At 46.2% G+C, this 22728-nt stretch overlaps 1 protein-coding gene across 1 annotated transcript in view; it reads right to left on the bottom strand.

The window, feature by feature from the left end:
- Positions 1-2708: 2708 nt before the first annotated feature.
- SIX5 (SIX homeobox 5) overlaps positions 2709-22728 on the bottom strand; it is a 34523-nt gene continuing 14503 nt past the window's right edge. The window contains exons 2-3 of the mRNA XM_033956134.1: positions 15260-16710; positions 2709-5590 (exon numbers count right to left, since the gene is read on the bottom strand). Of these exons, the coding sequence (XP_033812025.1) occupies positions 4827-5590; positions 15260-16710 (2215 nt within the window). The 3' untranslated portion in view covers positions 2709-4826. The remainder of the gene's footprint in view (positions 5591-15259; positions 16711-22728) is intronic.

Here is a 22728-nt window from a genome sequence, read left to right on the forward strand (position 1 = left end):
CCTTAGGTATCTGGGCCCTTCAGAGCTTAAGGCCCCTTCCCGGTGAACCTTGGAATGCATTGGGAGGGAGGGGCCTAAGACTCTGACCTAAGTAACTAAAGCCCCTCCCATAAGAGGGTCTTAGATGCCTGGGCCAATCCTCCATTGTGCATCAGAATGGGGAAGGCCCAATATTTTGAAGAGGCGGGCCTGCCGGTGGGGGGGAATGAGCATCCTTCCTGTCAGTCTTCTAATAGTGGGGGCTGTCAAGGGGAGCTTGCTGTTAGGAGGTACCTGGGGAGTCAGAGGGAGGATGACCCACTAGATCTCCAGGCTTGGTGTGGTGGGAGGTTGTAGGGGGAATCTTTCTGTCAGTGGAGGGTCCCCAATCCTATGGGAGGAGGGAGTGGGCATCCCTCTTGCTGATCTTCTGCATGAGTGTGGGGGGGAGACATCGGCAGGGGGCGGTAATGGCAGGGGCGCACTGACCACCAAACTTTTTTGGGACTCTATTAGGAGGAATCGGGGCCATTCATGGTGGCAGGTTTAAGCTGCTTTATTTTCCTATCCTATCAGTGGCTAAGCCAATCAGCACTCAGGCACTGACAGAAAAGTAAGGCTACAACAGCTCAGACCTTACCAGTAAATATCATCCCCGATTCCTTGTAAATGGAGGTGCATTCCTTTTTGAGAATCGCCTGGAGAGGTCATTTTAATATTAATGATCTCATTGTATTACATTTGCATAGTATAAGCTTTACAGCAGTGTATCTCAATCTGTGTGCCTCCTGAGATTCCAAGTGTGCCGCGGCACATTGAGGAGGAAGAGAGACGCCTGCCAGCTGACTTCCTTATGCGGTTACAGCGCCAGCGCTGCCTGATTCACCAAAGGCCTGCATGTTTCCCCGTTCTCTCTAGCATCCTTCAGCTTCCCCTCTGGCCTCCCGGTCTCACCTTTAAAGCTAATTACAGCAGCCTGCAGAGGATCTGTCAGTTATGAGAATTTATATCTGCTGTGTATATGAATAGAAAAAATTGCATTACAATTAGTAAAGGGGATGGGATCTGGGGCAGAGCTTGGGTGCAAGGCTGGCTGGCTTGGAGGTAGGCTCCAAAGGGTGGTGGTAAACGGCACCCCCTCCGAAATGACGGAGGTGATTAGTGGAGTACCACAGGGCTCAGTCTTGGGCCCAATCCTATTCAACATCTTTATAAGAGACTTGGCAGAAGGGCTTCGAGGTAAAATAACATTATTCGCCGATGATGCCAAACTGAGTAATGTAGTGGGCAAATGCACAACAGACGAAGATTCAGTGCCCGACAACATGATGCACGACCTACTCCTACTGGAGCGATGGTCTAGGACATGGCAACTCAACTTCAATGCCAAAAAATGCAAAGTTATGCACCTGGGCAGCCAGAATCCATGCAAGTCTTATACCCTTAATGGCGAGATCCTAGCAAAAACGGTAGCAGAACGAGACTTGGGGGTAATCGTCAGTGAGGACATGAAGTCTGCCAATCAAGTGGAGCAGGCTTCGTCCAAGGCAAGACAAATCATGGGCTGCATACAAAGGGGTTTCGTCAGTCGTAAGGAAGTCATTATGCCATTGTATAGATCCATGGTGAGGCCCCACCTGGAATACTGTGTGCAATTCTGGAGGCCGCATTATCGCAAGGATGTGCTGAGACTGGAGTCGGTGCAAAGAATGGCCACCCGGATGGTCTCGGGACTCAAGGATCTACCATACGAAAAACGGCTTGACAAATTACAGCTATACTCGCTCGAGGAGCGCAGAGAGAGGGGGGACATGATCGAGACGTTCAAGTATCTTACGGGCCGCATCGAGGCGGAGGAAGATATCTTCTTTTTCAAGGGTCCCACGACAACAAGAGGGCATCCGTTGAAAATCAGGGGCGGGAAACTACGAGGTGACACCAGGAAATTCTTTTTCACTGAAAGAGTGGTTGATCGCTGGAATAGTCTTCCACTACAGGTGATTGAGGCCAGCAGCGTGCCTGATTTTAAGGCCAAATGGGATCGGCACATGGGATCTATTCACAGGGCAAAGGTAGGGGAGGGACATTAAGGTGGGCAGACTAGATGGGCCGTGGGCCCTTATCTGCCGTCTATTTCTATGTTTCTATGTTAAGCTCTGCCCCAGATCCCATCCCCTTTACTAATTGTAATGCAACTTTTTCCATTCATTTTTCATATACACACATTAGATCTAAGGAGGTCTGTGGTTGGGGTACTCAGTTGATAGTTGTTAGACTTAGGGGTTACTTAGCTTGAAGTAGTTGAGAAACACTGCTGTAGGAAATTAGCTGACACCAGTGACTCTCCTCTTCGGCCCTCTTCCCTGCTGGCACCCCCTACTGGCGTCTCAGGGCCCATCTGGAGGGCTTCTGCACATGCGCGGATGTCAACGTGATGTCATGCATATGCGTGATGTCCGCGCACTTCTGAGTGCCTCAAGCCGTGGCCACTACCTTTAGTGTGCCCCGGCTCGAGAAAGTTTGAGAAACACTGCTTTAGAGAATCCAGCCCTCAGATTCTAAGATCACAGAGAAAAGGTTATTTTGTGGCTGTCCTTTCAGCTTTTGTAGCGACATTTTACTACAAAAGGGGAGAAGACAGAAGGCAACTTAGTGTTTTAATAGCACAGTTCTATTGTGCTTGTATTTAAAAAAAAAAAAAAAAAGTAAACTAATTCACTGCTGTATTTTTGAAAAGAAATTCTCTATTTTTCTTTTCTGACATAGGCTTAGCAATAGCTTTACTTATGCTGTGGTTTAAAGATGGAAAATGCCCCCCTCTGCTTTTCTCTGCAAGATTTTCCCTCATCTCTTACATGGGAAACAAAATCATTACATGGATTGTAAGCTAAAGGGGGTGAAGATGAAGCTCACTTAGGGCCTGATTCTGTAAACGGCGCCGTAAGTTAGGCGGCAGTAGGCGCCCTACCACCACCTAACTTACACCCCCTTTTACATAAACGTGGAAGTGGTTTTTAGTGCAAGCCGATGCGCTGAATATTCTGCGTTGCTCCCAACACTCATAGGAGCATTCAACACATCGGACTGCGCTAAAAACCATTTTTGCAGGTTTGTAAGGGGGGGAGTTAATTGTTTTAATCGACTTTAATCAGCACAGTTAAAAACCAATTAAAAATTTGTTAAAAAAAAGAAGGCATCATAATCACGTCTACAAGGCACCTAGGTGTAGTTAGAGGTGGAGATGACCTTAGGCACCGTTAGGCATGATTCTCAAAAGAACTTATGCATCTGCAATGTACGTCAGTAAAACCCTGGCCTACATTACCAGGGCCTAAGTTTTGTGATAGGTGCCATTAGCTGCGATTCTTTAAATGGCATAATTGACACACAGACGGCGCATTTTATGTAGGCGACTGACGATTTAGGTGCTGTTTACAAAATCCAGCCCTTAATGTTTGCAAATGGGAAAACAGACTAGTCCTTTTATCTGAATGGAAATGTTTTCCGGAGGAAGGAAAATATTGTTGCCAAACCTAGCAAGCATGTGGTTGGCCGTTCCAAAGGGTGGCTCCGTCTATGAAAGATTCACCAGGGATGAACTTCCCCATTCTAGGGATAACAATCCTTGTCACTGCCCTCTGCTTAGCACCAACCAATGGGATTCATGCTGATTCCCAACCAGCCTCTGAGAATAAACTAGAAAAGCTTAAATCCAGCATCTATCACAAGAAAGTAAGGGGGGGGGGGATAGGAATTTCTGCTCTTATGTGTTCCTAGCAGGAAATGTTTGGTTAAGGCACTGTATGGAAGCCCCTGATTCCCATGAGCAAGATGCTCACAGGGCTTGAGAAGGTTCTCTCTTAGTTTCTACACTTACTGTTATCTGAGATTAGACTCTAGTTTATTACCAGGTTTATTAAAATTTTATATGGGTATATCATCTAATAAGGAAGCTTTCTTCCCCAATTCAAACATTAATAGTTGAGCTTCTAAAGGGAAAACATGGCCAAGTAGTATGTACCCTCCCCCCCCCAAGAAAGTGTGACTTGTGTACGGGAGAAGAATAGATGACTTAACTTTCAAGTGCAGCTCTCACCAAGGTCCAATAATGTTCCTCATGAACTGGTCATATGTGGGATTCAATAATCCAAGATGACATCATAAGGAATCTTACTGGCTGTATTTTGTCTCATAGCATGCTTCATAATGTGTCACTTTCTCACTATATTGGAGGTAATATGTTCCTAGATCCTGAGAAGCCTTTTTAAGATAACACTGTGAAGGAGGAGCAGTATTAAAAACTTTTCCATTCAGAAAGTTAACCTGCTGTCTTATGTTTGACAAATATGTTTCTTCTTTGAACTGCCAGCCCATGTCTTCATCATCTTACCATTTTGTCCCTATCTTATCCCAAATGTCAGAATCTCTGAGAAATGTTTCTTATCCAGAGACTGCTTACAAAACCATAGTTAATACTGGTCATTCAGACTTGGGAACACTACCACTACTACCTCTGTAACTTTTTCTCATAAGATCCCTCCACTTATCCCCCTCCCTCAGTGATTGCTTTGTAAACAGCTAAATCTGTCAATCAACCACCTGCCCCATACCTGTCATGAAGCATTAGAGCATAAGATCCCATTACTGTAGGGTCCTTCTTCAAAGCCTTTTTGTAATCCCAGCCAAACTGTAAAATCTCAGTGCAGCCAGAAAGGTTGAACTGGGTAGAAGAGGAGGCAGATCTATATTTTGGTTAGGCCAAGATAACGAAGACAGCATGCCTGCCTTAATTCACCAAGTCCAACAGCTTCTGAAGGCGAAAGAAGACAAGGCAACCTTTCGCTATTCTACAAGTCTAGGGATTCTTCCACTGGGACAGACTGAAGCTGGGTGAGCACTTTCCCTTCTCTTGTCATCTCATGGGAGTCCAAGCTTCTCCCTTGAAGAGGGTCCTCATCCTCTGAACAGCCCAACAGCAGCTCCTCGCCATCAGGAAGTCGAAGTAGTCCATGTTGCTCCCCTGTCCCATCCAGTGTCCGCACAGTCCCTTTTTCTATCTCAAAGAGTTCCTCAGCGTCAACCCCTTGTACCTCTATACCTGCACAAGCACTCTGCCCGCTGAGGGAACTTGGCCAGACTACTTGCTGTTGTGATACTGGCATAGATGGGAGCACCAGGCCCTCCATGGGGAAGTTTGAGAAAAGGCCAGTCTGAGCTAGTGTGCTGGTGTTCATATTGCTGTCATCCCCATCTGCATCAAAGGCAACAGCTGGTTGGTTCACTGTACTGTTCATGGTTCCAGCAGGGTTCATGTGCATTGGAGCCACTACCGCTCCACTGGGTGCTGCTGGCACAGAGGTGGTAACTATAACCCCAGGCCCAAATGGGTCTTTGCTGGCAGCACTTGCTGTATTCACAGTGGCTACTGGTAGTGCAATGTCACCATCAGGAAAGGCAACCTCTTCCTGCTTGATGTGTGTGGCTGTGGATGGCACTGCAGACATAAGCATGCTGGCAGGAAAGGTGGCTGTGAAGATTAGTTTCCCCTGCTGAAGTGTTACACCTGTCAGGATTGTATTGCCCACTACTGGGTTTGTCAGAAGCAGATTTCCTGGAAAGAGAGATACGAAGTGAGAATTAAAAGTAAGACAAAACACCTCTAAGCATCCTGCAGTGCTGTACCTCTTACTCTTGTGAGCATGCAGCAACTGTGAAATAAAACACACATAAATAAGTGATTTATATCCACCTCTGGCACAGGAAGTCTGGCTATCAACTTTTGGGTCAATGTTTTTAATATCATTGTGAGCATTTGTTTAAAACACCAGCCAAACACTATGTTTAAAGAACAAATATTCAGCATTGCTGTCCTGATATTTGGTGGTGCCCATACATATAATCAAACTGCTTAAGTTAAAGAAAGCAATTTTTTTGTCCCAACTTAAACCACATAGCTATTGGGCTAAATATTACTGCTATTCATTTAGTTGGGTGAAATGCCCTCTTTCTGTTTTGGCACTATACTGTATACAGTCAGAGAAAGGGCCTTTCTCTAAAGGACGCCGATCTCAGCAGCCACCTAAGAAGTGGCCACCGATCGCATGTCAATCACGCATCAGCATCCTGTGGAGAATCGCATCTACTTTTACTAACAAACGCCTTAAAGGTAGGCCAGCATTTTACAGGCCTACATTTAAGGCGTCTGTCTCACGCTTATGGAGATATTTAGGGACACTAACGGATACCTAAGGCCACTTCCACTGGAGACCACACCGATGCCTTAGGGCTCCACAAGCATCTACATATCTCTGTAGGTGTGCAACATACGCCTACAATGTAGGCATCCTTCCCCACCTGATTGGCTGTGAGACAGCAGTAGGATGCCTATCGCCAACTGTTTGTAGAATCAGTCTCATAATGTAGAAATCACAGAAAATGTTCAGCAGCATTTATGATGTCACTGAGAAACAATGGATAGAAGAAGCTATACAAATAAGTCCTATTGAAAACTAGCCTACTTATTTTTAGCCTAAATGATTCCTGCTGTTTCTTGGGTTTGTAGCTCACTGGAAACAATTCTCTCTTGGGCTACAGTATCATGAGCCTTTACTTACTAGATGTATGCAGCGCTGTACATTAACATGTAAGAGACAATCCCTACTCGATAGAGCTTACAATCTAATTAAAACATAAGAACAGGACAAATAGGGGTTAGGGAATTTCTCACAGAGGGAACAATAAAACAGACATGGGTACTTTACAAATGAGTGGGAGTTAGGTGTTAAAAGCAGCCTTGAAAAACTGAGGTGTTAAAAGCAGCCTTGAAAAACTGGGCTTTTAGCCTAGATTTCAATACTTCCAAAGAAGGACCTTGATGTACTGACTCAGGCAGTCTGTTCCAAACATATGGTGCAGCAAGACAGAAGAGAAAGAATCTGGAGTGGACAATAGAGGTGAAGGGTACAGATAAAGAGAGTCTTACCTGATAAATAGTTTCCAGGGAGAAGTAAACAGAGAGATAAGAGAGGAAAGATACTGAGGAGCTGCAGAGTGAGTGCACTTGTAACTCAATTTAGAGAAGGTTGAACTGTATGCAGAAATGGATAGGGACTAGAGAGTTGCGCGGGGACAGAAATCCCACCCGTCCCCACCCGTCCCCGCCAAAGTCCCACCCGTCCCCACCCGTCCCCGTGAGGAATCCCACCCGTCCCCACCCGTCCCCGTGAGGAATCCCTCCGTCCCCACCCGTCCCCGCGAGGAATCCCCTCCGTCCCCACCCGTCCCCGCGAGGAATCCCCTCCGTCCCCGCCCGTCCATATAAACTTCAGAAATAGTTATTTCATTTAATTATGCTACTGAATTAAAGGCTCTGGTAGAAACCCATTTACAAATAAGCAAAAAGACTTTATTAATTTGAAAATATTAATTGGGAAGAATACATACTTTGCAAATGGGTTTCTACCAGAGCCTCTAATGTTTATAAATTTTTATCAACACAACTAATATACTACTTTATCCTGAAGCAAAATAAAAAAAAAGAAATATAATTCTTTTCCTACCTTTGTTGCCTGGTTTCTGCTTTCCTCATGTTCTCATTCAATTCCTTCCATCCACTGTCTCTCTTCCTTCTGCATCTTCCATTTGCTCTGTTACTGTGCCTCTCCCTTTCTTCCCCCTTCCAAATTGGTCTGGCACCCATCTTCTTCTCTCCGCTCCCCCATAGTCTGGCATCTGTCTTCTTCCCTGCCAGTGTCTTCTCCCTACTCTCTCTTCCCCATTTCCTTTCAGCGTCCTTCTCCCCCCCCATCTTCCCCATTTCCTGTCAGCGTCCTTCTCCCCCCTCTGTCTTCCACATGTGCTTTCAGCGTCCTTCTCCCCCCTCTGCTTCCCTATGTCCTTTCAGCGTCCTTCTCCCTCTCTGTCTTCCCCATGGCCTTTCAGCGTCCTTCTCCACCCCCCCCCGTCTTCCCCATGTCCTTTCAGCGTCCTTCTCCACCCCTTTGTCTTCCCCATATGCTTTCAGCATCCTTCTCCCCCCTCTGTCTTCCACAAGTGCTTTCAGAGTCCTTTCCCCCCCCTCCCCCCGCCCTTCCCATGGCCTTTCAGCGTCCTTCTCCACCCCTTTGTCTTCCCCATGTCCTTTCAGCGTCCTTCTCCACCCCTTTGTCTTCCCCATGTGCTTTCAGCATCCTTCTCCCCCCTCTGTCTTCCACAAGTGCTTTCAGAGTCCTTCCCCCCCCTCTGTCTTCCACAAGTGCTTTCAGAGTCCTTCCCCCCCCGCCCTTCCCATGGCCTTTCAGCGTCCTTCTCCACCCCTTTGTATTCTCCATGTGCTTTCAGCGTCCTTCTCCCTCCTCTGTCTTCAAGTGCTTTCAGAGTCCTTCCCCCCTCCTCCCGTCTTCCCCATGGCCTTTCAGCGTCCTTCTCCCCACTCCTTCTCTACCGCCCCGGGTGCAGTACAGCCGGCCAGGTCCCCTTACTTTTGTGGCACTTCCCCGACCGACTGACAACAGCCCCGGTCCGACAAACCTCCCTGCCCTTAACTGCGAATCTAAATTACCTTATTACAGCTGCTGTAAGAAGATAATTTAGATTCGCGGCTACAGGGCAGGGAGGATTGTCGGACCGGGGCTGTTGTCGGTCGGTCGGGGAAGTGCCACAAAAGTAAGGGGACCTGGCCGGCTGTGCTGCAACCGGGGCGGGGGCTGGCGGGGCGGACCGCCCCCTCCCTTGGTAGCCACTCGAACCGCGAGGCTACTCTCCTCCTTACCTGCACTGCCTGCAGCACAGAGCCAAACGGAAGTCTTCCCGACGTCAGCGCTGACGTCGGAGGGAGGGAGGGCTTTGTTTAAGCCCTCCCTCCCCTCCGACGTCAGCGCTGACGTCGGGAAGACTTCCGTTCGGCTCTGTGCTGCAAGCAGAGAAGGTAGGGAGAAGAGCCGCGCGACTGAGTACATCCAGCTTTGTTTAAGCCCTCCCTCCCCTCCGACGTCAGCGCTGACGTTGGGAAGACTTCCGTTCGGCTCTGTGCTGCAAGCAGAGAAGGTAGGGAGAAGAGCCGCGCGACTGAGTACATCCAGCCCCGCAGGAACCCCGCGACCCTCGGAGGCGTCCCCACGGGATCCCCGCGACCCTAGGGGGCGTCCCCACGGGATCCCCGCGACCCTAGGGGCGTCCCCATGGGATCCCCGCGGGTCCCGCGGGATTCCCGTCGTCCCCGTTCCCGTGCAGCTCTCTAATAGGGACCCAATGAAGTGACTTGAGGAAAGGGGAAATATGAGTATAGCAACACTGGTGGAATATAAGTCGTGCAGCAGAATTTTGAATGGACTGAAGGGAAGAAAGATGGTTTAGTGGAAGATCTATGAGAAGCAAGTTGCAGTAATCTAGTCAAGAAGTGATAAGAGTGTGGATAAGAGTTTTGGTAGTGTGCTCAGAAGAGAAAGGTCAGATTTTGGTGATATTGTAGAGAAAGAAATGGCAGACTTTAGTGGTCTGTTGGATTTGTGCAGAAAAGAGAGAAAGGAGTCAAAGATGACTCCGAGGCTGTGAGTTGACAAAGACAGGGATGATGAGTATTATCCACTGAAATAGAGAAGGGGGGAAGAGGATATGTGGGTTTAGGTGGAAAGATAAGAAGCTCAACCTTGACCATAAGAACAGCCTTACTGGGTCAGAACAATGGTCCATCTAGCCCAGTATCCCATCTTCATTGAGGCCAAGCCAAGTCACAAGTACCTGGCAAAATACCAAATACTAGCAGCATTCATGCCACTGATCCAGGACAAGCAGTGGCTTCCCCCATATCTGACTCAAAAGCAGACTATGGATTTTTCCTCTATGAACTTGTCCAAACCTTTTTTAAAACCAAGAACTTAAGAATAGCCTTACTGGGTCAGACCAATAGTCCATCAAGTCCAGTAGCCCATTCTCACGGTGGCCAATCCAGGTCACTAATACCTGGCCAAAACCCAAAGAAGTACCCTCTCACCACATCCTCTGGCAACACATTCCAGATCTTAACTATTCACCGAGTAAAAAATTATTTCCTCCTATTGGTTTTAAAAGTATTACTCTGTAACTTCGAGTGTCCCTTAATCTTTGAAAATCTTGATGCAGTAAAAAATCAATCCACTTGTACTCATTCTACACCACTCAAGATTTTGTAGACTACAGTCATAACTCCCCCTCAGTCATCTCTTTTCCAAGCTGAAGAGCCCTAACCTCTTTAGTCTTTCCTCATACGAGAGGAGTTCCATCCCCTTTATCTTCTTGGTCACTCTTCTTTGAACCTTTTCTAGTGTCGCTATATCTTTTTTGAGATAAGGAGACCAGAAATGGACAAAACACTCAAGGTGAATCACATGGATGGGATGCAAACATACCGGGATATAATCTTTTTAGGAAGGACAGAGATGGTCATAAAGGTGGAGGAGTAGCTCTCTATGTAAAGATCAATATCCAAGCGACCGAAATGCAAGGGACCTGGGGAGAGGAAGAAGCGATATGGATTGCTCTGAAAAGAGAAGATGGAACTTCTATCTACGTGGGTGTAGTCTACAGACCTCCGACTCAATCGCAGCAAATTGATAAGGATCTGATTGTGGATATCCAAAAGTTTGGAAGGAAAGAGGAGGTTCTGCTGTTGGGAGATTTCAACCTGCCGGATGCGGACTGGAATGTTCCGTCTGCGGAATCGGAAAGAAGTAGGGAGATTGTGGATGCCTTTCAAGAGGCTCTGCTCAGACAAATGGTGACGGAACCCACAAGGGAAAAAGCGATATTGGATCTGGTCCTCACAAATGGAGAGAGTATCTCTAATGTTCGAGTGGGTGCTCACCTGGGTAGTAGCGATCATCAAACGGTTTGGTTTGATATAACGGCTAAAGTGGAGAGCGGCCGCACGATACTTAAAGTCCTAGATTTCAAACGTACGGACTTTAATGCAATGGGAAAGTACCTGAAGAAAGAGCTGTTAGGATGGGAGGACATAAGAGAAGTGGAAAGACAGTGGTCTAAGCTGAAAGGAGCGATAAAAATGGCTACGAACCTTTATGTGAAGAAAATCAATAAAAACAAAAGAAAAAGGAAGCCGATATGGTTCTCCAACCTAGTGGCTGAGAAAATAAAGGCGAAAGAGTTGGCGTTCATGAAATATAAAAAAACCCAAGAAGAGGAGAGCAGAAAGGACTACAGGGTGAAACTGAAAGAAGCCAAGAGAGAGATACGTTTGGCGAAGGCACAGGCGGAAGAACAAATGGCTAAAAATGTAAAAAAGGGAGATAAAATTTTTTTCAGATATATTAGTGAAAGGAGGAAGATAAAAAATGGAATTGCTAGGCTAAAAGATGCTGGGAACAAATATGTGGAGAGTGATGAGGAGAAAGCAAATGTGCTAAACAAATACTTCTGTTCTGTGTTCACAGAAGAAAATCCTGGAGAAGGACCGAGATTGTCCGGCAAAGTTACACGAGAAAATGGAGTAGATTCTGCGCCGTTCACGGAGGAGGGTGTTTATGAGCAACTTGAAAAACTGAAGGTGGACAAAGCGATGGGACCAGACGGGATCCATCCCAGGATACTAAGGGAACTCAGAGAGGTTCTGGCAAGTCCTATTAAAGACTTGTTCAACAAATCTCTGGAGACGGGAGTGATTCCTGGGGATTGGAGGAGAGCGGATGTGGTCCCTATTCATAAAAGTGGTCACAGGGATGAAGCAGGAAACTACAGGCCGGTGAGCCTCACTTCAGTTGTTGGAAAAATAATGGAAGTGTTGCTGAAAGAAAGGATAGTGTATTTCCTTGAATCTAATGGGTTACAGGATCCGAGGCAACATGGCTTTACAAAAGGTAAATCGTGCCAAACGAACCTGATTGAATTTTTTGATTGGGTGACCAGAGAGCTGGATCGAGGACATATGCTAGATGTAATTTATTTGGATTTCAGCAAAGCCTTTGATACAGTTCCTCATAGGAGGCTGTTGAACAAACTTGAAGGGCTAAAGTTAGGACCCAAAGTGGTGAACTGGGTCAGAAACTGGCTGTCGGACAGACGCCAGAGGGTGGTGGTTAATGGAAGTCGCTCGAAGGAAGGAAAGGTGACTAGTGGAGTCCCTCAGGGTTCGGTGCTGGGGCCAATCCTGTTCAATATGTATGTAAGTGACATTGCTGAAGGGTTAGAAGGAAAAGTGTGCCTTTTTGCAGATGATACCAAGATTTGTAACAGAGTAGACACCGAAGAGGGAGTGGAAAATATGAAAAAGGATCTGCAAAAGTTAGAGGAATGGTCTAATGCCTGGCAACTAAAATTCAATGCAAAGAAATGCAGAGTAATGCATTTGGGGATTAATAATAGGAAGGAACCGTATATGCTGGGAGGAGAGAAGCTGATATGCACGGATGGGGAGAGGGACCTCGGGGTGATAGTGTCCGAAGATCTAAAGGCGAAAAAACAGTGTGACAAGGCAGTGGCTGCTGCCAGAAGGATTCTGGGCTGTATAAAGAGAGGCGTAGTCAGTAGAAGAAAGAAGGTGTTGATGCCCCTGTACAGGTCATTGGTGAGGCCCCACTTGGAGTATTGTGTTCAGTTTTGGAGACCGTATCTGGCGAAAGACGTAAGAAGACTTGAGGCGGTCCAGAGGAGGGCGACGAAAATGATAGGAGGCTTGCACCAGAAGACATATGAGGAGAGACTGGAAGCCCTGAATATGTATACCCTAGAGGAAAGGAGAGACAGGGGAGATATGATTCAGACGTTCAAATACTTAAAGGGTATTAACGTAGAACAAAATCTTTTCCAGAGAAAGGAAAATGGTAAAACCAGAGGACATAATTTGAGGTTGAGGGGTGGTAGATTCAGGGGCAATGTTAGGAAATTCTACTTTACGGAGAGGGTGGTGGATGCCTGGAATGCGCTCCCGGGAGAGGTGGTGGAGAGTAAAACTGTGACTGAGTTCAAAGAAGCGTGGGATGAACTGAGAAGATTTAGAATCAGAAAATAATATTAAAGATTGAACTAGGCCAGTTACTGGGCAGACTTGTACGGTCTGTGTCTGTGTATGGCCGTTTGGAGGAGGATGGGCAGGGGAGGGCTTCAATGGCTGGGAGGGTGTAGATGGGCTGGAGTAAGTCTTAACAGAGATTTCGGCAGTTGGAACCCAAGCACAGTACCGGGTAAAGCTTTGGATTCTCGCCCAGAAATAGCTAAGAAGAAAAAAAAAAAAATTAAAAAAAAAAAAATTTTTTAAATTGAATCAGGTTGGGCAGACTGGATGGACCATTCGGGTCTTTATCTGCCGTCATCTACTATGTTACTATGTTACTATGTGAGGTTGCACCATTGAGCAATACAGAGGAATTATAACTTTCTTAGTCTTGTATACCATCTAATAATTCCTAGCATCTTGTTTGCTTTCTTGGCTGCCACTGCACATTGGGCAGGTTTCAGCGTACTGTCCACGATGACATTCAGATCTTTTTCTTGAGTGCTGATCCACAAGGTGGACTTTAGATTCCGGTAACTATGATTTGGATTATTATTCCCATTGTGCATCACTTTTGCATTTGTCCACATTAAATTTCTTCTGCCATTTGGACTCCCAATCTTCCAATTTCCTAAGGACTTCCTGCAGTTTTCACAATCTGCAGGCGTTTTAACAACTTTAAACAGTTTAGTTTCATCTGCAAATTTAATCACCTCACTCGTCATTCCAATTTCCAGATCATTTATAAATAAGTTAAATAGCACCAATCCCATTACAGATCCCTGCGGCACATCACTATTTACCATCCTCCATTAAGAAAAATGGCCTTTGTTTTCTGTCTGATAACCGATTCTTAATCCACAATTCAACATCGCTTCCTATCCCATGACTCTTAATTTTGTCAGGAGCCTTTCATGAGGAACTTTGTCAAAAGCTTTCTGGAAATCTATACACATCATCAACCGGCTCACGTTTATTCACACCTTCAAAGAAGACAAGCAAGTGCATTCAGTTTTAAATGGCATCAAGACATTCAGGTAGCGATGTTGGACAAGCAGGCTGAGAGTTAGGCCTGGATTCCTGTAGAAATGTCTGGCATAGAAAGGTAGATTTGGATTTTGTCAGCTTAGAGGCGATACTGAAAACCACGGGAAGAGATCAGTGTATCGAGGGAATGAGTATTAAGAGAACATGGACAAATTTTCCCCATCCCCGCAAGAACTCAATCTCCCTATCCCATCCCCGCAAGTTTTGTCGCTGTCTCTGTCCCATTCCTATAAGTTCTGCCTTAACCACACAAGCATCGAACACTTATGATTTTAAAGTGGTTGAGGCTTGTGCAAATGAGGACAGAGCTTGCAGGAATGAAGCAGGTACAGGAAAAGAACTCACTGGAATGGGAAAATGAGTTCCCAAGGGGATGGGGAAAAATTAGTCCCCATGTCCTTCTCTAATAGCATGGAAAAAAGAAGAGGTCCCAAGACACAGTATCCTCAGCCAGGGGCCATAAACCACAGCTCCTTCCAGAACTAACTGCAATGATACTGCATGACAGCAAAGGTAACTTCCCTTCAGGGGCTATGAATGCTGTCTCAACAACACTCCTTGCCTTGGCTGACCTAGAGGACAGAAAAGGGATGAAACTCAGGTCCCAAGTCATTCAGTAGTTGTCATTGAGCTGACTTGACTACAAATGTTGGACATCAGCGTCCAGAAGAGACAATGCTATTAACAAGTTACAACAGGATAATCTGAGGTGTCCTATGATTTAAATAAAATGAAAAGAAAAAGTAAAGAAGAAGAGTTTAGGGGGGGGGGATCATGAATTAAGAGTGTAGGGGGGGGATCATGAATTAAGCTCAGAAGTATCAGGAAATGTTCTGATTTACAATTCAGAATCCTAAACACTCATCCACTGCTGATATAATATGAAAATTCCCTTAAGAGTTTTAACTTGCTTTGTTTGCCCCCACCAAACATAACCTCTGCTGCATGGATTCTATCTCCTCCTATAATATAAATAGCCAGATAGCACATTTCTGGCACCTGAACCGAACTGTATGAAGTTTAATTATTATCACCCAATCACAGCTCAAAAAAATGAGTGAATTATTACCCTTTTACTATTCAAGATCTCCTCCTAGGAACCCTTATATAATATAAATGACAGCAGATAACAACAGTGTAGAACAGACTGCTCAAACATGAAAGACTACTGCTTACCCCCCCCCCCCCCCCCAATAAAAAAAGGATTTGTTCGCTGGGAGAAAGAGAATTAAAAATGAAAAACCAACCTACCTGGAGTTTGACCTTGTAGCTGCAAAGCAGCCATCCCCATGTTGGTGTTGATAAAATGGACATTGCCCTGGCTGATTCCTCCGCTGGCCACCTGTGATGCTCCAACTTGGTTAACCTTTATGGGGGTCGTGTTGGCTACAATCTGAATAGGTCCAATTCCTTGCTGCAGAGTTACCACTTGGGATGTGGGCACCACTTGAGGAAGTGACACTATCTGAGACCCTTGAGGCACCTGAGGTATTGAAAGTAACTGGTGTGATGTAGTGGCTGCTTGGGAGACAGAGTAGACTGGAGATAGTGGGACCATCTGAGCTGGGGAAATTACTTGAGCCCCTTGTGCTGGTTGGGAGAGGGGGATCATTTGGGATGGTGGTGAAACCTGTGAGATAGGAGCAGTTGCAAGTCCAGTGGGGGCTTGGACCACTGTTGCTACAGAGCTGGTTTGCGTATTCTGCATGGAGGGCACTGCAAGATGGTTTGCCGTGGGCAGTGATACAACTGAAGAACTTTGGAAGGAATGAGGAGTCACAACTCTCTGGGCTGGTGGAGATACCCGAGGAACTATAGAAACTTGAGAAGATGGAATGGCATTGGTCACCTGGCTAGGCTGGGAAGAAGGCACAATATGTGACATGGGGACAACCTGAGACCCAGAAACTACTGGTTGTGCTTGGAGAACTTGAGACATGGCAGCTACTTCACCTGATGGGACTACTTGAGGAATGGAAACTATCTGAGTAACCTGAGTTACTTTTGGATCAGACACTGCTTGTTGCGATTGGGGCAGCTGGGATATGGATAGAACATGGGGATTCTGTACTGCCCCAGGAACAGAAATCCCCTGGGAGGCAATAGCCTGCTGCCTATCAGCCTTCATCTCCTGTGTATTCGTTCCACTGAGCTGGGGGTTCTGAAGCGCCGCTGAACCATTCTGGCCAAATACTAGAGATGGCAGGGCTGAGATGGGTGAGGCCTCTCTACTATCTTCCACCTTAATATCAACCCCACTCTGTACATTCTGAAAATTTGCTGACCCACTGGAGCTCAATATGACTGTTGATAAGGCATTCTGTGAGGGCTTGGATTCCAGCTCAACTGGATGCAGGGGAGACTTGTTACCTAATAGAGTGGAACCGTTAAGCAGGATGGGTGATGTGGCATTAACAGGACTCAGGGTAATAGCTTGACCATCCCCCAGAGTCAGCCCATTAATAATCACTCCATTGGAAGTCTGGATGACAGATCCTCCATTTAGCAAAATGGGCTGAGGGCTAGTGGTGACAAAGCTACCATTTAGGAGCACAGAAGAGGCACTGGAACAGGTAGTGTTGGCAGACAGGAAGACGCTATTGGACACAGATTCTCCATCCTGCCCGCTGGAGGTCCCCATCTCTGTGTCTTCTGGGCCCCGGCTAGACTCATCTTCTGTGCTGTGATTCCCATCTGATTCACTGCAGAAAAATCAGGAAATGATCAGCATTAAAGACATGAAAAACAACAGAACCAAAACCTGTGGGCATCCAACATGCAAAATTCAGAACAGTCAGCCCTTAGATAATCCAAATGGCAGAAATATCACCAATTATTTGTGCAGTTTCTCTGTGGGTCATATAGATCAGGCTCACCATAAATAATGTCTGACTTACAATATGACTTACAAGACATACACCACAAATATTTTTAGCTCTACTTTCACATTATTATTATTAGAATTTGTTCATACTTTTTTTTGGTACTGTAGTGGTTCAAAGCAGGTTATACTCATTCAGTAGATGGGTACCTAAATGATTTGTAAATTTAGATCACCCTGAAACCAAATCTGATTGAGGATCCCCAGGAGCCCTGATATAGATGAATGCCTGATGCTTTGTGCAAAGAACTGGCCAGCTTTACACTCCTGAACATTCCTTATTGTTCACAAAAAACAAGTATATGACACCTAGCTATAAACAGAGGGGCATAATCAAAACATATGTCTAAGTCCAATTGGGACGTATAAAGTGGGAAAATGCCCATTCTTGAAAAATACATCTACAATTTATTTTTTTTTCTCGAAAATCATCTATCTGGACATCCACACTATTATTTGTCCAGACTGTCAGTACATCTATCTTTATATCACATCGACCAAAATTTTGTCCAAGTCCATTTATATGTGGGAGGGGCCAGCATTGTGATGGACTGACCACCCAGACTTGGCAACAGAGCAGAGGGGCACCTTACAGGGCATTGCTGTGAACTTCACAAAAAGGGTGCCACATATACATCTCACCAGAATTCCCTTATAGGTTATGCTGAGCCCTCCCAGAACACCCCCAAAACCCACCTGTCTACAACCCCAATAGCCCTTATGGCTGAAGGTGGCACTTATATGGCAGTACAGTACAGTTTTGGGGGCAGACATGTTCCACCATAAATGTAGTGGTTAGAGTGGCTTATGGGCCTGGGTCCTCCTCTCTATGATTCACTAGCCCACTCCTCTGACTATTTAACAGACCCATTTGCAGCTCTACTAGGCTTTCCTATACTAGGTGCTGATGTTCTGGAGACAGGTATGTATGTTTTTATTCTAATCTATGTGGTGGTTAGAGGGGGTCAGTGAACACTGGTGGTCTTTACTTTGTCTCTGCAGTGATTATCTGGTCACTTTGGAAATCTTTTGGGTACTTATACCTGTTTTTAAGTCATCTAAGTCACAACATATAAGTTCCATCCAGGAAGTCTTGTAAAACCTTTGCTTATCCCTGCAGGACGACTAAGTCTAGGTCAGCCCACATCCCGCCCTAACCACTCCTCCAGATACATCCCTTTAGTTCTTGGCACACAGTGGCATTCAGAGGCCTAAAATGTCCATGGATACGTCCAAAAAGTAGGTTTGATTATCGGCATAACTTTATCCAAGTTTATTTAAAATTTGATTGATCACTTAATCAGACTTCAAAGTAATGTACATAACTAAAATCCATATAACTTTCAGGGGGACAAAACATACAACAAATATCTAACAGACAAAACTTATGCATCATGAAAGAGGAGGGAAATAAATACAATATTTTAAAGAAAATAAGACAAAAAGCAGGATAAAAGGGAAGGTGATGCTGAAAAGAGAAAAGGTTGCAGGGTAGATCCTGAGGAACGATTCAAGCCAAGACAGCTAACAGTTAAAGGCATCTTTAAAAAGAAATAATTTCAACTTACTCTTAAATTGATCTAGCATGCATTCCTCCCTTATATAGATAGGGAGGGAATTCCACAATTGCTGAGCCGTAACAGAGAATATGTATTGTTGGCGCATATTGATAATAATGGGGTTTAAGTGTCATTTGCATGCTTAAGTTTATAGAATGCTACCATCCACATGCATAAGTATGCACATAAATTAGCATGATTTTATAACCTTAGCACGCAAATGTCTTAGTGCGTAAATGTAAGCAGGGTTTTCACAGGGAAGGGCATGGATGGGGCTGATATTTACATGCTTAAATGCACAGAATACTAGAACTTAAACAACATACAGTACAAGTCCAAAAATCTGTATGCCACGGAAATCTGGACCACCTAAGAATCCTTTAAAACTGCAATCCAGACTCTTAGGGGGAGAGAGAGAGAGAGAGAGAGAGAGAGAGCGAGAGAGATTGATCGAGATTGATGCTGGAGCACCTAACATTAATGTCCTTATGCTAATTTCAAAATTAGCGCATGAGCAGTGTGGGAGTCTTTTCTGTCACCTATTTTGTAGGCAGCAAGAGCTCCTGTGCTAATCAATCAGCGTGACCCAATGTCCATGCATTAACTGATTAGTGCAGGGCATGCCTATTCTCTGCCCTCAAATATGCCCAAGGCCCCGCCCACAGAAGGGGCCTAAGGCTACTGGGCCTATTCCGGTTGGCCCAGGCGCCTCAGGCCCCACCTGTGGGTGGGGTTTGAGCTGCCTGGGCCAATCAGGCCTAAGGCCAGCTATTCAAGGGATGGCTGGCCTGCTGGACGGACGGGCTTGGCACCAGTCTGTCCGGCCAACAATTTTCAGGTACGGGGGAGGGGGGTCTGGGGGGGTTGGCGGGTGGGGGAGGTTTTCGACGGGCCGATCAGGGGTTCGGGTGTGGCAGTCGTGGGGGGGTTGCATCGGGGCAGGAGGGCCTGGAATCCCTCCTGCCCGAATCTTAGTGGGGGTGGGGGATAGGGTGGTCGCCTGGGCTGGAAGGGTTGGGCTCCCTTCTGCCCGATCTTGTAGGGGGGGGGGGGGTCGCATGGCTAGGAGGTCTTGGGCTCCCTCCTGGCCTGAGGTCGGCAGGGGGGTCGTGTGGCCAGGAGGGCTTGGGCTCCCTCCTGGCCCGATCGTAATCAGCGGGGCCAGGACAGCTTGGGCTCCCTCCTAGCCCAATGTCGGCAGGGGCAGGTCATGGCTTGCTAGGGCAAGAGGGCTTGGGCTCCCTCTTGCCCCGATCGTTGTCGGTGGGGCCAGGAGGGCTTGGGCTCTCTCCTGGCCTGATCGGATCAGGGGGAGGGGTGGATCACTCAAGAGAGATGGATCATCTCTCCTGCCGCTTTAGCGATCCCAAGTGCCGCGTTTGGCGGCACTTGGTGGTATCGCTATTGCAGAAGGGAGATGAGGCATCTCTCCTGCCCTGATAGTTGCAGTGGGCAGGGCAGGATTAATTTGTCAAGGGCCCCTAGGCACACACGTTCACTGGGCCCCTTGCACCACCCCCATTTATTTACCCATTTTATTTACTTCTTTTTTTTTTTTTTTTTTAATTCAAAAACAAACAACAAAGATTACCATACCAGTGCACAGTTTTTCTTCTATGCAACCTCCAAACATCTCTGAACAAATTCCCCCCTTCCTTCTTAGAGGAAGAGATTTTTCAGCTGGGAAGCCCACCAATTTATATTTTGCATTTGGGTAGGAGGTATGGGGCATGGCGGAAAGAAAATTTAATGCCCGTCATTTTATTGGACTAAAACATTTCTCACTTAGCTTTCAGAGATTAAAACCTCTTTCTTCAGGTCAATAAACTATACTGTACTGATATTACAGTATCCCTGTCCTGATCTGAGGAAAGGAGTTATGGTCTTTGAATTAGTAAAATGTATTAAAATTAGTCTAATAAACAATATCACCTTATTTCCATTTTCTATTAATAAATGATTATCAACACAGCTACAATAATACTTTATCCTAATGCAAAAATAAATAAAACAAATAGAAATTTTTTTCTACCTTTGTTATCTGGTTTCTGCTTTCCTCATCTTCTCATCGTTCTCTTCCTTCCATCCACTGTCTGCCCTCTCTCTGCCTCTTCCATATGGCATCTGCTCTCTTTCAATGCCTTTTCCAGAAATTGTCTGCTTCTCCTTTCCATCTCTCCCTCCCCCTCATTGGTGTAGCATCCATCTACTTCTCTCCGCCCCCCCAGGGCGTGACACCAGTCTTCTTCCCTCCCTCTCAGCAGATTTTAGAATCTCTCTTTCACCTCCTTTTCTCCCCTCAGATCTGGTATCTGTCTCCTTCTTCCTTTCCTCCTACCAGGTCTGGTATCTGTCTCCTCCCCTTCCCCCCTGCTTTGGAATCTCTCTCTCCACTCCCTTTCTCCTGTTCTTTCCTGGTTTTCCTTCTCAATGTATTTTCTGCCTCTGTCTAAATTCTCGCTTACTATTCAGTGCTCAATTTCCCTCTTTCATTATGTCTACCTATAGCTTGCCACCTCTTTCCCTCATCCCTTCCAGTATCTAACTCTATCCTCGTCCCCCAATCCATCATGTGTACCTCTTCCTTTCTCCTCTCCCTTCCAGCGTCTGCTCCCCTATCTCACCTCCTTCCATTCAATGTCTGTCCTCCCTTTTCCCCCATACTTCCATTCGGTGTCTGTCTCCCCTCTCTCTCTACCCCTTCCATCCACTGCTCGCCATCTTTCTTCCTTATGGCACCTTCCCTTTCTATGACCTTCAATAAACTGTCTATCCTGTGCCTATTCTCTCCTTTGTACATGATTCGTTTCAGCTTCACCCCCCCTCTCCATTTTTCTGTCTCCACACCTTCCCCTATACTCTGGCATCTCTCTCTTCTACTTTCCTTCCTTCCCACTCAATCCCATGGCCTGGCATCTCTCTCCTATCTCTCCCTCCCCCTCCATGCTCTTGGATCTCCTCTCCTTTTCCCTCTGGTCTGGCATCTGTCTCCTTAATTTTCCTTCCCTCCCCCATGCCCTGGTATCTTTCTTCTCTTCTATCTCTCCCCCTCTATTATCTGACATTTTCTCTCCTTCCTTGCCCCTGGTCTGGCATCTGTCTCTTTCCCTTCCCTCCCCCTCCATGGTCTGGTATCTCTTTTCCTTCCCTCCCATTGTCTTGGCATCTCTCTTCTCCTCTCCTTCCTTGGTCTTCATTCTCCCTCCTTCCCTCTCTCTCCCCCCCCATTTGGTGCAGCAGCAGCAGCATTCACTCCCCCTCCTGACTGCCTGGTGAGGTGAGGTGAGGTCAGCTTCCCTCCCTTGCTGCCCTCTTGCCACTGCGATCCATCAATATCCATTGCTGGACAGAGGGAGGAAGTGTTGCAAGTGCAGCTCCCAGGCACACAAGAAATGAACCTTCCATCCTCTTGGCTGCAGATCAAATCCCCCCCCCAATCTTAACCTCCCTCCTATACCCTCTAGGTCCAACCACCTAGAAACTTCCTATCCAAAGTCCATTCTCGCCCCCCCTCATCCATAACCCCTTAATAAAGGTCAATAGGTTCCCCTATAATAATGCCCCAGTATCACACAGAAATGGGGTAAAACAAACTAGGCAATGATGTCATAAAAAAAAAGAAATATAAAATAAATACAGTAAATTACAAAACAATAGTGATAGGAAAGGAAAATACTGTTGAAAGGAATGTTGAGAAGGAAAAGCACCTACTGTACACAATGAAACAAAGGTCCAGCATGTCCCGTCCCCCCCCCCCCAATTTGGGACCATGATACTCTATTTTTAAAAAAGAACCCCAAAGATAAAGAATAGGCAGCGAAATGGCTGGGAGGGAACACCCATTCTATCGCCTTTACAGAGTCCTGCAGGAAAGATCGCTCTTCAACGCCCCAGCGCAAATACATCAGCTCACAAGGCCCTATTTCCCGCCACAAGCAAGGAACCCCCCCATCCAAGCAAAAAGTAATAAAAAAAGTCTAAAACAGAAGGTGCCTAGTAAGCCCTTCCAGCGTTGCATCCCAGGAGCATTCTTACCAGCAAATCTGTACATACAACTGTGCCCTCCAAGCCAGCGGACTTCAATTAGCAAGACCAGAAGCACTAGGCAACATGAGCAGAAGCCTGAAAGCTACTGTAGCGTTAGCGAATCGATTCCCTCTATCAGCCTCGGGGCCTGCCTCCGAGGAAAAAGGAAGTTTCATCACTGAAGGTGGGCTGAGGCTGCTGGAAGGAATTGATTTCCTAACGTTACAGAAGCTGTCAGGCAAATTGCAATAAAG

Source organism: Geotrypetes seraphini, chromosome 8 (genome assembly GCF_902459505.1).
Source record: "Geotrypetes seraphini chromosome 8, aGeoSer1.1, whole genome shotgun sequence".
Taxonomy (NCBI): Eukaryota; Metazoa; Chordata; class Amphibia; order Gymnophiona; family Dermophiidae; genus Geotrypetes; species Geotrypetes seraphini.